Consider the following 13,674-nt stretch of genomic DNA (forward strand, 5'->3'; position numbering starts at 1 on the left):
CAAGGTGATGTGAAAATTAATTTGAACCCTAGAGTAGTCAGTAGTGGTAGGGTAGTAGTGGGGGTGAGAATTGAGAGATTATTGACAGATAAAGACCGATATAGTGACTTAATGTAGTGATCAAGTAAATGGAGTCACGGGTCTTATTACTTTGTTGTTACTCTTCCTCAAACTCGAAGGCTGGTTTTTATTACAGCCATTGGTGAGGCAAATGGAGGACGACCCCGCCAGTGGAGAGATTCTTGCAGTCGAAAAGATCAAAGAAAAAGGGGGGATGGAGAGAGAGAGAGAGAGAATTGACGTGGGAAGAGTGATTGATGCATGACTACCCTCTGGCCTTTGCAATGTAGAATCATGCAAGACAGAAGCTGACACGCATATTATATAAAAATTGGAAGAGAATGAAATTTCAAGGCATGGCCATTCCAGTAAGCTAAAAGCTTAATTACTACTTAATCTGCTAAGTTAATCTACTAAATTTAATACTTAAATCTAATAAGAAATGGATTATATCGACTAACCTAGTAGGAACAGATGTCGCATATGTTGCACGCATTCTTATCTTGTTTTTGCATAATCTATTACTTTGAATCGTATTCTATTCTACTCTGATTTATCAATTTTATACGTTGAATAATTTATTTACCAACTGCAATATTTTTTTCTTTTCTTTCTCTTCGTAGACACTGTATAAAATTTGATTTCTCACAAATATAGGAAAGGAGCCAAGTTGTCGATTGTTACTTAAGAATATAAAAAATTTGGGTTTCTTTTAAGATGCATGGACACAATAGTATTTTTTTCGTATTTTCGTGTCGTATTGTATTCCTTTATGGTCTACAACAATTTTTTTTGTTAATTTAATGTATTCCTGTATCCTTGTTCATTGTAGGTTTTCCTTTTCCACTGCATATTCATAAAAGCATTCTCATGGAAACATAGCATCATTGAAATTAGGGAAAAAGCAGAAACAAAATCAATTGGTACTGAAAACTGCAAGAAGGTGAAACAAACAACCCAACAAAAGTTTGAAGCTATGAATTAGTAAAAAGGAATGGAAAGGTACGTAAAATCTTTCCTTGCCATGATCATATATCTCTGCATGCTTGTTTGTGCCATTGGCTATGGCGATCCATCATTTGTTAAGTAAAAGTTGAGAATTCATCGTCGCACACCCAGAAACATCATTCAGAACACGCACCTGGTATCTCTTTCTCTCCAAATGATCATTTGCTTCTGCATTTGTAGGGTATGTTTATAAATAAATGGGGTCACCTTTAAAATGTACTAGAAAAAACCTTTTTAATTATATATTTGACAGGATATGTTACATTTTCTTCCATGCATTGTTGAATGTCCTAAAGAAACAAAATTATAAGTATCTGGGTCCAGTTTTGATGGGGTAATTATTTCACAATCTGGAAATCATTGGAGGAGTAGGAAGTAGGGGTTGCTGGTCATCATGGAATTCGATAAAATAAAAAATAAAAAAAATAAAGGGAATAGCTAGATGCTAGTATTGGTTTGGTAATTACAGTTAGAAATTGTTATTTATAGGATTAAAGCAGCTGCATAGTTGTAGCTGGTAAACAGTTTTGGACCAGAATCTGCAATCTAATAACTCAAAGATTCTTCAAAGAAAAAAAAAAAGTGTGATTTCTCGATTCAAATTCAGGTGCAAGATACATACATATTGTTCTAACTGATTAACTGACTTAACTCAAATATGCAATTTAAATATATATTTTAAGTGGGATTCTTTTTTACCTTTAAGATATTCGAGTTGAAATGCAAGTTTTTTAATACCATAATATTTCTATTTTGAGAGGTATTTGGTATCGAATTGGTAATCCATGTGAGTTTGAATTTGAGACCTTCTACAAATAAGGAAGAATAAACATAACTAAACTTTATAACTAGTGACGGCTAAAATGTGCATTTATAATTGAGTTTGTAACGGATGCCATCTCAAAAAGCAGTTGAGATCCTCTTCAGATTACTATGTCTAGAGTTGCCGGACACAAAAATATAGACTGCTCAATTTAAATTATGCAGTCCTCATTAGCCAATCTCACTTGCCCACCTCACAGAGAATGAAGTATTTGAACAGCCTAAATCTCACTTTTCCTCTCTTAAACGGCCTAGATTTCCGAGTCCGACTACTCATAACACAGAAATCCGAAGAGAATCTCAATTCCTCAAAAAGCAGGCTATGAAGCTACAAGCCACAAGCTAGGACTAATCACTTGGGGAAAAAAGTGATGAAGAAAGCTAAAAGGGTAATGCGCGGGGCCATGACCTTTCTTGTCTATAACGGCTACTTTCAGCCTAAGCAACCCTAGCATTTGGCGATGCATGCCAAATTGCCATGCATGGTCCAATAACGCAAAAGGACGACGAGGAGGAGGAGGAGGAGGAGAAGGAGGAGGAGCGCACACATTTCGTCGAAACTCTTTCAACGTCACATCTCTCTTCACCATAAGTACGCCGACCACGACACTCGGCCTAACTGGCATCTGTCTTCCTCACAAGTTACAGCTATTGTGTGAAGTGAAATAACCGAGGGTAGTCAGGAATTATGAATCAAATACAGTTTTTCGGGAGAAGTGAATCATCATCGGTAAAAAGGTAAATTAAGTAGTGAAAAACCTGTTAGGGAGGAATTCAGACCGTGTTATTCGTGATAAAGCTCTTACAAAAAAGAACAACTTATATAACTCGAGTACAATGTTATCGTAACGTCTGGTAATAATAATACAAAATCGTATACGCATTTATATTATTAACACGGGTTGCTTCAATGATGGTTTATCCAAACAACTTGATGGCCCGGCTAGAATAATACCCGTACAAAAAAAATTTCATGTTCGACGTAAGACTAGGTAAACACTCAACAAAGGCAATGTAATGGGTATCTTGAGCTCAGTGTGAGCACCCCAGTGGCTATTTTATGAGATGCCTTGGGCCTTTTAGTAATGGGCAGGTTTTTAGGTCCTAGTCCTAGTCATGGAGGACAACTCTCCCAACCATTTCCATAACAAGTCCTCAATGAAGAGTAGTGATTTTCGCACTCTCGTTTTCTCTTCTCGTTTTTATCTTTTGAATACCCTTCTAGAGTCTAGAAATAAAGGGAGTACAGAGAGAAAAATGGGAAGTGCGAAAATCACCTCGTATCGAACCTCTAGAAAGTCCAAAATGAAAATGTGGGGCTTTTTTGGTGGCAAGATTTAGCTCCAAGACAATTTTCACGCCCGTTTATCAAGTAATATAACGTGCAAGGTAGTACTGAGTATAATATGACCCAATGTATGACCAAACCTCCCTATCTCATCCAAACCAGAGTCCAGACATTCATGTTTCCAAGCAAAACACACAAAAGCAAAAGCCTAAAATAACAAATAATTGTGAGTCCCCACTTCTAAAATTAGCAATAATAATAATATAATTGTAAACAATACCTCTTGTGAAGCTTGCCTCAAACCAATGCGCATTGCGTTTCAGCAACCAAAAAAGGCTCCCAAATTTCTTTGTACTTGATCCCCCCTTTGTGGAGATACTCTCGTTACCAAATCACCATGTGGTCAGCGTTTATTGGACGGGGTGATTCACTTTCTATTGGACATGCTTTCGTTGTTGTAAGCCTTCGTATCTGAATGCATGTGATCTTGGTTAAAAGAGAATTTTCTCCCCCTTATGACTACTCTAAAGAGCATGGTCTATAACGAGTCATCAGAGATTCATGGACAGTTAGCGAAAAACAAATGCAAGAACCAAAACTCTCCCTTCCGATTTCTGCTAGCTGCTTTATCTAAAATTCAGTTCCAGTTTTAGGTTTCTCTTCCTTGCAAGGCATGGCTAACTACTCTTTCCCTCCCTTTACCTCCACTCAAGTTTCATTTCTATTCCTATTTATATAACATTGTTCCTCACAAAGCAAAATGCTATAACTGAGAGGAGAGACGAAAAACATTAAGGGAAAAGAAACTTATCAAACGTTTCTGGTCGATGGAGATCAAGATAAAAGCTGAGGCATCCCGACACCTGCATGATGAGGATCAGAAACTTCCCCTCTTGCAAGATGCACCAAAATCAGTGACAGAAGAGCAAAGAACGCTGGTACAGAAAGCAATTCGCCAGACATTTCAGAGCACGGCTCATTTGGCCAATCTTTTGCCTAAGGGAACAGTTCTTGCATTTCAGCTTCTGGCACCCATATTTACAAACCAGGGCAACTGTGACTCAGTCAGCCGGTTCATGACTGCTGGCCTTGTGGCCCTCTGCGGGGCTTCATGTTTTCTACTGAGTTTCACTGACAGCTTAAGGGACAATAAAGGAAATGTCTGTTATGGGTTTGCTACATTCAAAGGCTTATGGATCATTGATGGGTCAGCCAACATATCAACTGAAGTCGCTGCAAATTTCCATCTGCAGTTTATAGATTTCCTCCATGCATTCATGTCAATACTTGTATTCACAGCTGTTGCACTTTTTGATCAGAATGTAGTGAATTGCTTCTATCCAATGCCGTCAGATGAGGCTCAGGAGGTACTCACAGCATTGCCAGTTGGCATTGGCGTCATTTGCAGTATGTTGTTTGTTGTGTTTCCAACCAAGCGCCACGGAATGGGCTTCCCCCTCTCTGCAAATTAGCAACTCCTCTTTTGCTTGATCAGTTCATATTTGCCTGCATGCTACTTAAAACTGTAAAACCCCGCACATACAACCTTAATTATTCTTTCTTCCATCCCGGCTTCCTCCAAGTTCTGTAAATGCCGGTCATATGCCGATTCTCTTTGTTTGTAAATTCCAGTTCAAAAGTCCATGGCACATTGAAAGAGAACTTTTAAACATCTCAACTCTTAATCAAATAATTACGAATATCGTTTGAGGTACCGAGTAAGAAACGCTTGAGATAATGATTTCTCTTATCTTATGCGCCAAAGATTGTAGTACATCTTCCTGTATTGCATGAGTCAGGTGTATAAATAACTGGAACACTGTCTATAAATTAAATCCATAAATTCCACAAACTCGAAAAAGACAACAGTGATATGAATCTATTAAATCCATAACGAACAAGGGTGGCACCTTATTGGCCAAAAGACAAAAACGAAGGATGTAATGCGGATGGCATGAGCCTATGTGTTATAATGGCAGACAATGAAAAGAGTAGTTCACTTCAAGATTGTCGGTCAACAACAACATCATCCCCATAAAGTGCTTTACAAATCATGTGTCAGGCAACTTGTCATTTTTTGAGCCGGAAATGTATAGTTTCTTAAAAAGAAAAGCAATTCGCAGGACAAGTTTTCATAATAAGAATGAAGAAAATGAAACGTGTGCAAGAGCACTTACTAGCTCACAACTTTCAGATTAGTGTCTCAGGCTCAACCACTTCAGTCATCAGCTCAGCCTGCAACAACTCAGCAGGTTCACGCACCTTCTTGCGATTCCAAAAACCATCCACCATGGCACTCCATATTCCCTCATCGGGGACACATCCATCAAGCACCATCTCTTCAACAATTCGATAAGCTTTGTGCAGGTCTCCTTTCTGAGATATACATTTCACTAAAATATAAAAAGTCTTCATATCAATTGAGATACCCCTCGTACGCATGCTAAGATACAGTTGAAAAGCTCGGTTTTGATCACCGCTACTACACAAGCCCTGGACCACTGCATTATGAATCCTAACAAGAAGGCCCCAGGTTAGTCTGTTTGGGGTGACTCCGCCAAGGACCATCTCATCAAGAAAGTTTGCAGCTTCCTTGAACTTGAATACATTGCAAAATCCACTTATTACTTTCCCATAAAGCCCTGCATCTGGTTTCAAGCCTTGGAGTTTCATCCTGTCAAGAATCTCTGTAGCTTCTTGAAGCTTTCCTTCTTCACAGAGTCCATGAAGCAAAGTACTATATGTGATTATGTTCGGCTTATGGTGCTTGCTAACCATTAAGTCTAATAGTGCCATTGCTTGTCCAGAACGCCCACCCTTGCAAAACCCATCCATCAAAGAGCTATAAGTAAACACGTTTGGAGTAATACCTTTGCTTGACATGTCTTCAAACAATCCCATAGCTTCATCCAAGTTCTTAGATTGACACAAACCATGTATCAAGGAAGTATAAGTAACAACAGAGGGCAAACAACCTTTTGTTCCCATCTCCTTGAATAGCTCCTTTGCTTCCCCAATCTTTCCCATCCTACACAATCCATTGATCAAAGTACCATACGTATACGAATCTGGGGTGCACCCCTTATTGGGCATCTCGCGGAATATTCGAAGAGCTGAATCCATAGAATTACTGTTCTTACAAAGGGCTTTGATCAAAATATTAAGCGAAATAACACTAGCTGGAATGCCAGTTTCTCTCATATACTTATAGAACTTGAAAGCAATCTTTAACTGGTTTTCTTCAACAAGAATGCCAAGTATGGTAATGTAAGATTTTTGGGTTGGTTTACACTGAAAGTCCTCCATCTTGTGGAAGACCCTCACGGCATCCAGCGGCCTGTGAACGCGGCCGTACCCTCTGCAAACAGAGAGGAATATATCTTCAGTAACACTACACTTCTCCTCCTTCATCCTATCGAGTAACGCCTCCGCGGACCTGAACTGGTTCGCGGAGACTAACCGAGAGACCATGAGACCAAATGTGGTGTGATCATGCCGGAAACCATTGGTGTATTCGGCTGTTGCCGAATCGAAAACGAGAACAGCTTTCTGCAAGTCCTTTTCAGCTTTTATCAGCTGCCCAACTTGGGAAGTCGTGATTTGTTTTGACCATTTGAACAAAGTTTTACTTCCCATTATTCCCACCAACTCTCTCTCAGTAATGGCAATAATTCCCACTCCAAATTAAGCTTCAATTTGCACAAGAAACGGTTCCACGCAAATCTCTGGATCAAAACAAAACTACCCACGAACAATATGAATCAATTAGCACCAAAATTCAAGCTATTACATTTGGTCTAAACTCTCTGAGGCATTTCATCAAACAGATTCGGGTCGCCATACATCACACAAGAATTTCGCGGGAAAAAGTATGAATTTAACTCAAATACAAGGAGTAGCTACCTCTTCGGCTGATTGCTTGTAGAGAAATTGTTTTTCTCCTTCTGATTCGGTGTATTTTTGCCGTCCCCGTTGCGGTCTATGAGTGGTGATACTTAGCGGAGGGGCTTTTGACGGCGGCGGCGCGAAGACTGGATGCCAATTTACGAATTTGGAGCGAGACATGAAATATTTGAATCAGGCCCAATTGTTTAAAGGTCATGTCGGATATGGATCGGGTCGATCTACAATTCTGTTGGGTCATGTCTGTTATAGGCCCAACAAATGGTGAGGTGACTTTTGTCACCGTCGTATTATGGGGTTTTCAAACGAGTAAATAGTAGCAATGATCTTTCAACTTTAACACAATTGTAGCAATGATCATTACAACTAAAAATATGTGATCATTAGTCTCTTAACTCATCAAAATATGCAGCTATAGTCATTTTCGTCAATTTCATTAGAATTTCCGTCAAAATGAGTCACATGTTATACACGTAAGGTTGAACCAATGGGCAAATATAAAATCCAAATGTGAAAAATTATAGAAAAAGTCATTCAACTTTAATTCAATTGGATAAGTAGTTCCTTGACCTTAACCGAATTGTAGAAATGTTCTTTCCAACATAACTTATTTTGACGGAATTCTTACGAAATTGACAAAAGGAACAATAACAACACGTTTTGATGAGTTAAGGGACAAATGGTAAGAGATTTTTAGTTGATGGACCATTGCTACAATTTTCTCTTTTCAAATCAAACGCTTTGATAAAACTTCACTGTTACTCAATTTTCTTCAACTTTGATCTCATATATTAAAATGATTGACTATTATCGAGCGTAAATTGTCGCTTTGAACTTACATTAGAGTTACAACGTCGGCTTTGTCAACCTGCATGCTTAGAGCCCAAAAATCGAAGCTATAAAGAATCAATGTGTACCTTACAGTGAATAAATTGTGAGCCTTTTGGTCGATCAGATATTTTTTTGGTAGGTGGACTAGTTGTTGCACAAAAATCATCAAAAGCTTTTATAAGCTTTTTGTTCCGACAATTTGGTGCCCGTGACAAACAGGTGAGAGGAGCAAAAGGATTCACAGCTCACAGAGGAAAGGGAATTACGTAAACGCAAACGATAAGGCGATCGAAGACACACCCATCCCCGTCGCTCCTACGCCTTACGCTGGGGATAAGCAGGGCCCCCTCGCCTCTCTCGGTTCACATCCCCATATGTCACTCTCGTTCTCTATCCACCCCCACCATAGTGCCCCATATTCCTCCTCCCATCCTATCACCATTCAACAACTCATACCTCTTCAAAATTATTTAAGACCGCTTGTAAAATAACTAAAAGCGTAAATAACAATCAAATCAATTTTGATTGTGATTCTTAAAAGAAGTTAAAAACGGTTTTTGATTATACAAGTACTTTCTTAAAAAACAATGATTATGCCTCTTTAGAAAACGCTTCTAGCATATTAAAATTTTGTGGAAAAGCGCATCTCATTTGAATATATTTTTGATATATTTTTAGGATTACAATTCTAATGTACATGTAAATGCAAATGAGTACTTGAATTGGAAATGCAGTTGGTCGTAAAAGATGTTATATGCACATTTGGATTGAATGTGTTTGTTACAAAAACACCTTTAACATAGTGCAGTCACCTAATTAAGCTCTTATAAGCATAGGTGCTACATGGAATGTGATCCATTTTGAATCTCTGTGTCCGAAATTTGCGAATCGAGAAATTTAATATGTTGAAGAGAGAGAAAGAGATTCGAATTGTTAATTTTTTTGAGTTTTTGTGAAGTGGGCTAATGAAATAAACTAATTAAGACCCATAAGATCGGAATTTGGTGGTCCAAATCTCTCTGGACGCAGTGCTACCTAATGTAATTTCAAACCAACCCTCACTTAATCACACCGGCGGGTGTACTTGACTAACATGCTCCGCCTCGTACAAGATCCTAACCAAGCGAAGAGAAACCAAAAGTTCTGCTTCCAAAACGATTCGTTTCGTTCTCTATCCGTGCTCTCCTCAGAACAACTAATAAGAGCTCTCTGTATCTTCCCAATTCACATTCCCCACTCCCTCTCAGCCAATCAGTTATCCTCCTGCTTTCCCTACCAATCATGGAGTCGCGAGTGTTGTCACGCGCCGCCGCATTCGCACCGCTACCCTACCAGCGCAAGCCATCCCACAGAGAAAACGGCGTCGTCTCGTTCGTCTCGGCCCGGCCGATAGGGGCCGTGAGCGAGGGCGGGAACCTCATATGGGGGAGGCAGCTCCGTCCGGCGCTGCTGCTCGAGGCGTCCCCGATAAAGAGGGAGATTCTCAAACCGTGCCTCGCCGCGGCCTCGTCGCCGGCTCAAGGAGATTCCGCTGGGTGAGGTCCGTCTCCTCCGTTCTGACTCGTCTGACTCGCCCGCGTCAGCCTCCGTACTAATGAGTTTTTTTGGTGTGTGTTTTTTGCCGGTTCCTTCTGACTCGGTGGTGTTACAGGGACGCGAAGGTGGCGCCGATCGGGTTCTTCGACAAGTACCCGTTTATCCTCACCGGCTTCTTCTTCTTCATGTGGTACGGACTCGCGCGCTTCACCTACAATTTAACGGCTTATTAGAAATTATTGAAACAGTTTATATTTAATTTGAATTAGAAAAAATTTAAAATAAGTCCAATTTTATATGTTTATTTTTTAAATAAGTCTAATTTTTAGTTATTTGAGAGCCATATGAAAATACCTTTGATTTTATTTGTATATATATTTTGAGTAATCATTGTGTAGGGAATTACGGATTTGTCCTTGGTTTGCAGGTATTTTTTGAACGTAATTTTCAACATCATGAACAAGAAGATCTACAATTACTTTCCGTATCCATAGTAAGTGTACCATTTTCGATTTTTTAAGACAACTAGATTTTACCGTGCTATATTAATTTATATACTGCTGTGCGAGAAAGCTTAAGTGATTTAGAGCAAGTCAACTCCTCTTTTGAAGGCTGGTCTAAAGTCTAAAAAAATAGGTTGGCACCCTAAAAATCCACTTTATCCTGCAAAATAGACCGGCCCAATGTTCATCCCAGTCTCTAGGCCGGCTCAAAATTGGCTGAGTGAGGAACCGGCCTATCTAACGTCATGTTGACGTCAGCCACGATTTTTTTTTATTTTTTTTGCGGCTGGCGCGTGGGATACACGCATGCATGGGCGCGCGTTCCAGACTTAAAAAAAAAAAAATGTAATGTCAAAATCTCACCGTGAGCCATATGTCCACTTTCGGGCTGTTGGATTTCAACATTTTTGAAATCAAAGGTCCAGATTAATTAACTTAATAAAAATAATTAAAAAATGTTTTAAAATATAGAAAAAAAATTAACGATTTTTTTATATAAATACCTAACCATCTTCTACAGGAATTATACTTTTGGAAAATGAAAAATGATGTGACAAAATTGGTTAAAAATTTTATTCGAAATTAAAAATATATTTTTTTATTATTTAAAAAATAATAATATTTTAATACAAATTGATTAAACTTTGGGCCATCTCATTTTTTAGAAGTGAAGATGCACTTGAGCAATTACTGGTCAATCAAGTCAATTACTATTCATTTGGGTGGATTAAATGAACTTTGGGCCATCTCATTTTTTAGGGGTGGACTTGCTCTTATGCAACGAGATATTACTGTGCTACATTTCAAATCATACACTATCTAAATGTTTTCATGCAACGAGATTTTACTGTGTTGTATTTTAGATCATGCAGTGTTATGCGAAAAAGCTAAATCGTTTCCTGCATCGAGATGTTACTGTGCTATATTTTAAATCATACGGTGTTATGTGAAGAAGCTAATTATATGATAGTGTACAATTAGCTTAAAATACGGTCATAATAACATATCCCATGCCTGTTCTAGTTATTTTAAGTTCCGGCTTCTTCTGAAGAAATGAGTTTTTGTTGTGTGCGGGTGCAGTTTTGTGTCGGTCGTGCACTTGGGCGTCGGAGTAGTGTACTGTTTGATCAGCTGGGCAGTGGGACTTCCCAAACGCGCTGTAAGTGAACCACTTCAATAAATAAAGGGGGATTTGAATTCGAGAGTTAGGACGGGCAAACTGACCTAACTCACGTTTGCAAATCTGTGTCTGGTTCACTTGAAATGTGACTTGTGTTTTCTCTCCATGTAGCCCATTGATGCAAACCTCTTGAAGCTGCTCATCCCAGTGGCAGTGTGCCATGCACTTGGCCACGTCACCAGCAACGTCTCGTTTGCAGCCGTTGCTGTCTCCTTCACACATACAATCAAAGGTGAGAGCACAAATTTATGATCCAACAGATTTCGGAGAAGAACAAATGACTATAAAGTTAAGGGTGCATTAACGTTGGATTTATTTGTTTCAGCTCTTGAGCCATTCTTCAATGCTTCTGCTTCGCAATTTGTCCTCGGACAATCAATCCCCTTGTCTCTATGGCTGTCCCTGGCTCCTGTTGTTATTGGTATGCTCTTCTGTTTATGTTCATTCAGTTGTAATCGTATTATCCGAGATTTAACCAAATGTGTTGATATCAATGTGCGACTCATTATTTCAATGAATCATTTCTCCGAACATATATAAATTTAGTATCCCGTAAGTTGGTATTTCCATGGTTTTAAAATGCAGGTGTGTCGATGGCATCGCTGACTGAGTTGTCTTTCAACTGGCTTGGCTTCATTAGTGCTATGATTTCAAATATCTCCTTCACTTACAGGAGTATCTATTCAAAGAAAGCCATGGTCAGTTTTCCTTCTCGAAAACTTTACGTTTTGAATTCTCCAAGTTAACTTTTCCTCTTTATATAACTTCTTTTGTTATTTCTGCAGACTGATATGGATAGTACAAATCTCTATGCTTATATTTCAATCATTGCACTCATCGTCTGCATTCCACCCGCTCTCATCGTGAGTATACTTCTCTTGAGACTCCTGGAAGTTTGATTCTGCAACTGAAATAATAATTTTGATGAATTCCGTCTCTCGTCTCTCATCAACAGTTAGAGGGACCTCAACTGATCAAGTATGGCTTCAATGATGCAATTGCTAAAGTAGGACTCGTCAAGTTCGTCACCGATCTCTTCTGGGTTGGATTGTTTTACCATCTCTATAACCAGGTACATGTGTAGTAGCATAATCTTCTCACTTGAATTCAATTTTTATGAAATCATACGAACGGTTTATGTTTTTCCAAATTCTCAGTTGGCCACCAACACCCTGGAGAGAGTGGCGCCTCTTACGCACGCAGTTGGAAACGTGCTGAAGCGTGTGTTTGTGATTGGCTTCTCGATCGTGATCTTTGGTAATGATTTTATGTCTGACAATCTTCAACTTCGTTTTTAGATCAATGAAAACTTGACTCTTTTATGTTCTGCTGCTCGCAGGTAACAAGATTTCAACACAAACCGGTATTGGAACTGCCATTGCAATTGCAGGAGTGGCAATCTACTCTTACCTCAAGGCCAAGATAGAAGAAGAGAAACGAGTGAGTCAGATATAGCTAAGTATATAGTACATGCAATCTACTCTTCCATCCAATGTCTGCAATCGTGCATGTTTGGAGTTGCCTTTAAACTAGTATTAGAACCCGCTTGGGACTGCTTATGTAGGAAGCACTTCTGCTCACATTTTTCTCAGTTAGCTAATGCATTTTTCATTTTCTTTCCTGAAAATCCAGCAAGGAAAAGCTGCATGAGACGGAATGAAGAACGGACATGGAGGGAACCATGCATTGTAAATTTTGTAAATTCCCTTCAGAAGAAATTGCAAATTGAGTATCTGTTATCTATGTCATAGTTTGTTTCTTTTCCTCCTCCGCCCCCCCCCCCCCCTTTTTTTCCCCATTGATTGAGAGTACGAAGACATTCTAATTTGTAATGGTCTCATGAGATTCTAGATAATGTTTTAATTACTTGTCTATCATGTTTTTTGTTTACGCGACTTCATCCTCTCATTAAAGTCATGCAATTCACCTTATTTCTACACAATGAATTAAAAGACGGGCGTGGCCGAGGAGTCCAATGGAAGCCCAATCTAGGTGCGAGGCGTGAGGTTCACCTCATGGAACCTAAAATTCACTTTTCTTTGAGGAATGAAGAATAATCTAAGATTTAGCCACTCAAGCAAGGGTGAGGATAAGGACCTCCAAGTTCTATTGGGGTCCTTAAAAAGATGGTTCAAGATATTCAAGAGGAGAGAACCACCAAATTTTGGGAATGGATTGTACCCTCTACTAAATGCTTTTAGTTGGCCATTTTCTTATTGGTGATCAGAAACTTGCCATGCATGTTTGGTTGGGAGCCTTCAATATCCTCTGATTTGAATGGTCACGATTAAATCACGTTAATATCTTATGAATCTTATGTTGACTTCTTTATAGAGATAGAAAGAAAAAGATAAAAGTGAGAGAAAGAGAGGGGAGAGAATCTTACTTTCTGTGGTTGATTGGATCAAATTGGATATGAATTTCCACCTTTATGCGGTGTGGTTATGAAACAAACAATCATAGATACTTGTCTATAAAAGTAGCGATTACATAACCAAACCTTAAACATGGGTTTCAATTCTTCGAATCAACAATGGATGGCT

General features: G+C 39.0%; 3 protein-coding genes across 6 annotated transcripts; 2 read left to right on the forward strand and 1 right to left on the reverse strand.

Moving 5' to 3' along the window:
* Window positions 1-3,867: 3,867 nt before the first annotated feature.
* LOC126587818 (protein DMP4-like) lies at window positions 3,868-4,850 on the forward strand. The gene has a single exon (XM_050252892.1). The coding sequence runs from the start codon at window positions 4,006-4,008 to the stop codon at window positions 4,648-4,650; it is 645 nt and encodes a 214-aa protein (XP_050108849.1). The 5' UTR covers window positions 3,868-4,005; the 3' UTR covers window positions 4,651-4,850.
* LOC126587817 (pentatricopeptide repeat-containing protein At5g46100) lies at window positions 4,811-7,275 on the reverse strand. 3 transcript variants are annotated; one of them, XM_050252889.1, is made up of 2 exons: window positions 5,356-7,272; window positions 4,811-4,959 (listed from the first exon to the last, which is right to left on the reverse strand). In XM_050252889.1, exon 1 carries the CDS (start codon window positions 6,812-6,814, stop codon window positions 5,369-5,371), a length of 1,446 nt encoding a protein of 481 aa, XP_050108846.1. In that variant the 5' UTR covers window positions 6,815-7,272; the 3' UTR covers window positions 4,811-4,959; window positions 5,356-5,368. The 3 variants fall into 3 exon arrangements, with proteins under 3 accessions (XP_050108846.1, XP_050108848.1, XP_050108847.1); XM_050252891.1 differs by having other exon boundaries at window positions 4,867-4,961; window positions 5,359-7,275; XM_050252890.1 differs by lacking the exon at window positions 4,811-4,959 and having other exon boundaries at window positions 5,035-6,919; window positions 7,082-7,273.
* A 1,601-nt stretch (window positions 7,276-8,876) lies between these two features.
* On the forward strand, window positions 8,877-13,026 carry LOC126587151 (triose phosphate/phosphate translocator, chloroplastic-like). 2 transcript variants are annotated; one of them, XM_050252136.1, is made up of 12 exons: window positions 8,877-9,447; window positions 9,564-9,638; window positions 9,876-9,941; window positions 11,032-11,110; window positions 11,243-11,363; window positions 11,457-11,552; window positions 11,717-11,829; window positions 11,917-11,994; window positions 12,087-12,203; window positions 12,289-12,388; window positions 12,471-12,571; window positions 12,764-13,026. In XM_050252136.1, the coding sequence occupies exons 1-12, from the start codon at window positions 9,194-9,196 to the stop codon at window positions 12,779-12,781; spliced, it is 1,218 nt and encodes a 405-aa protein (XP_050108093.1). In that variant the 5' UTR covers window positions 8,877-9,193; the 3' UTR covers window positions 12,782-13,026. The 2 variants fall into 2 exon arrangements, with proteins under 2 accessions (XP_050108093.1, XP_050108094.1); XM_050252137.1 differs by having other exon boundaries at window positions 9,181-9,452.
* Window positions 13,027-13,674: the final 648 nt, after the last annotated feature.

Source organism: Malus sylvestris, chromosome 10, assembly GCF_916048215.2.
Source record: "Malus sylvestris chromosome 10, drMalSylv7.2, whole genome shotgun sequence".
In the NCBI taxonomy this organism is placed as follows: domain Eukaryota; kingdom Viridiplantae; phylum Streptophyta; class Magnoliopsida; order Rosales; family Rosaceae; genus Malus; species Malus sylvestris.

What these genes read in the sequence shown, in the direction of transcription:
- LOC126587818 (XM_050252892.1), top strand. Translation starts at nt 4,006, where the DNA reads ATGGAGATCAAGATAAAAGCTGAGGCATCCCGACACCTGCATGATGAG.
- LOC126587817 (XM_050252889.1), bottom strand. Translation starts at nt 6,814, where the DNA reads ATGGGAAGTAAAACTTTGTTCAAATGGTCAAAACAAATCACGACTTCC.
- LOC126587151 (XM_050252136.1), top strand. Translation starts at nt 9,194, where the DNA reads ATGGAGTCGCGAGTGTTGTCACGCGCCGCCGCATTCGCACCGCTACCC. An exon ending in AATTACTTTCCGTATCCATA is followed by an intron (nt 9,942 to 11,031) that starts GTAAGTGTACCA and finishes GTGCGGGTGCAG; the next exon opens with TTTTGTGTCGGTCGTGCACT. An exon ending in TGGGACTTCCCAAACGCGCT is followed by an intron (nt 11,111 to 11,242) that starts GTAAGTGAACCA and finishes CTCTCCATGTAG; the next exon opens with CCCATTGATGCAAACCTCTT.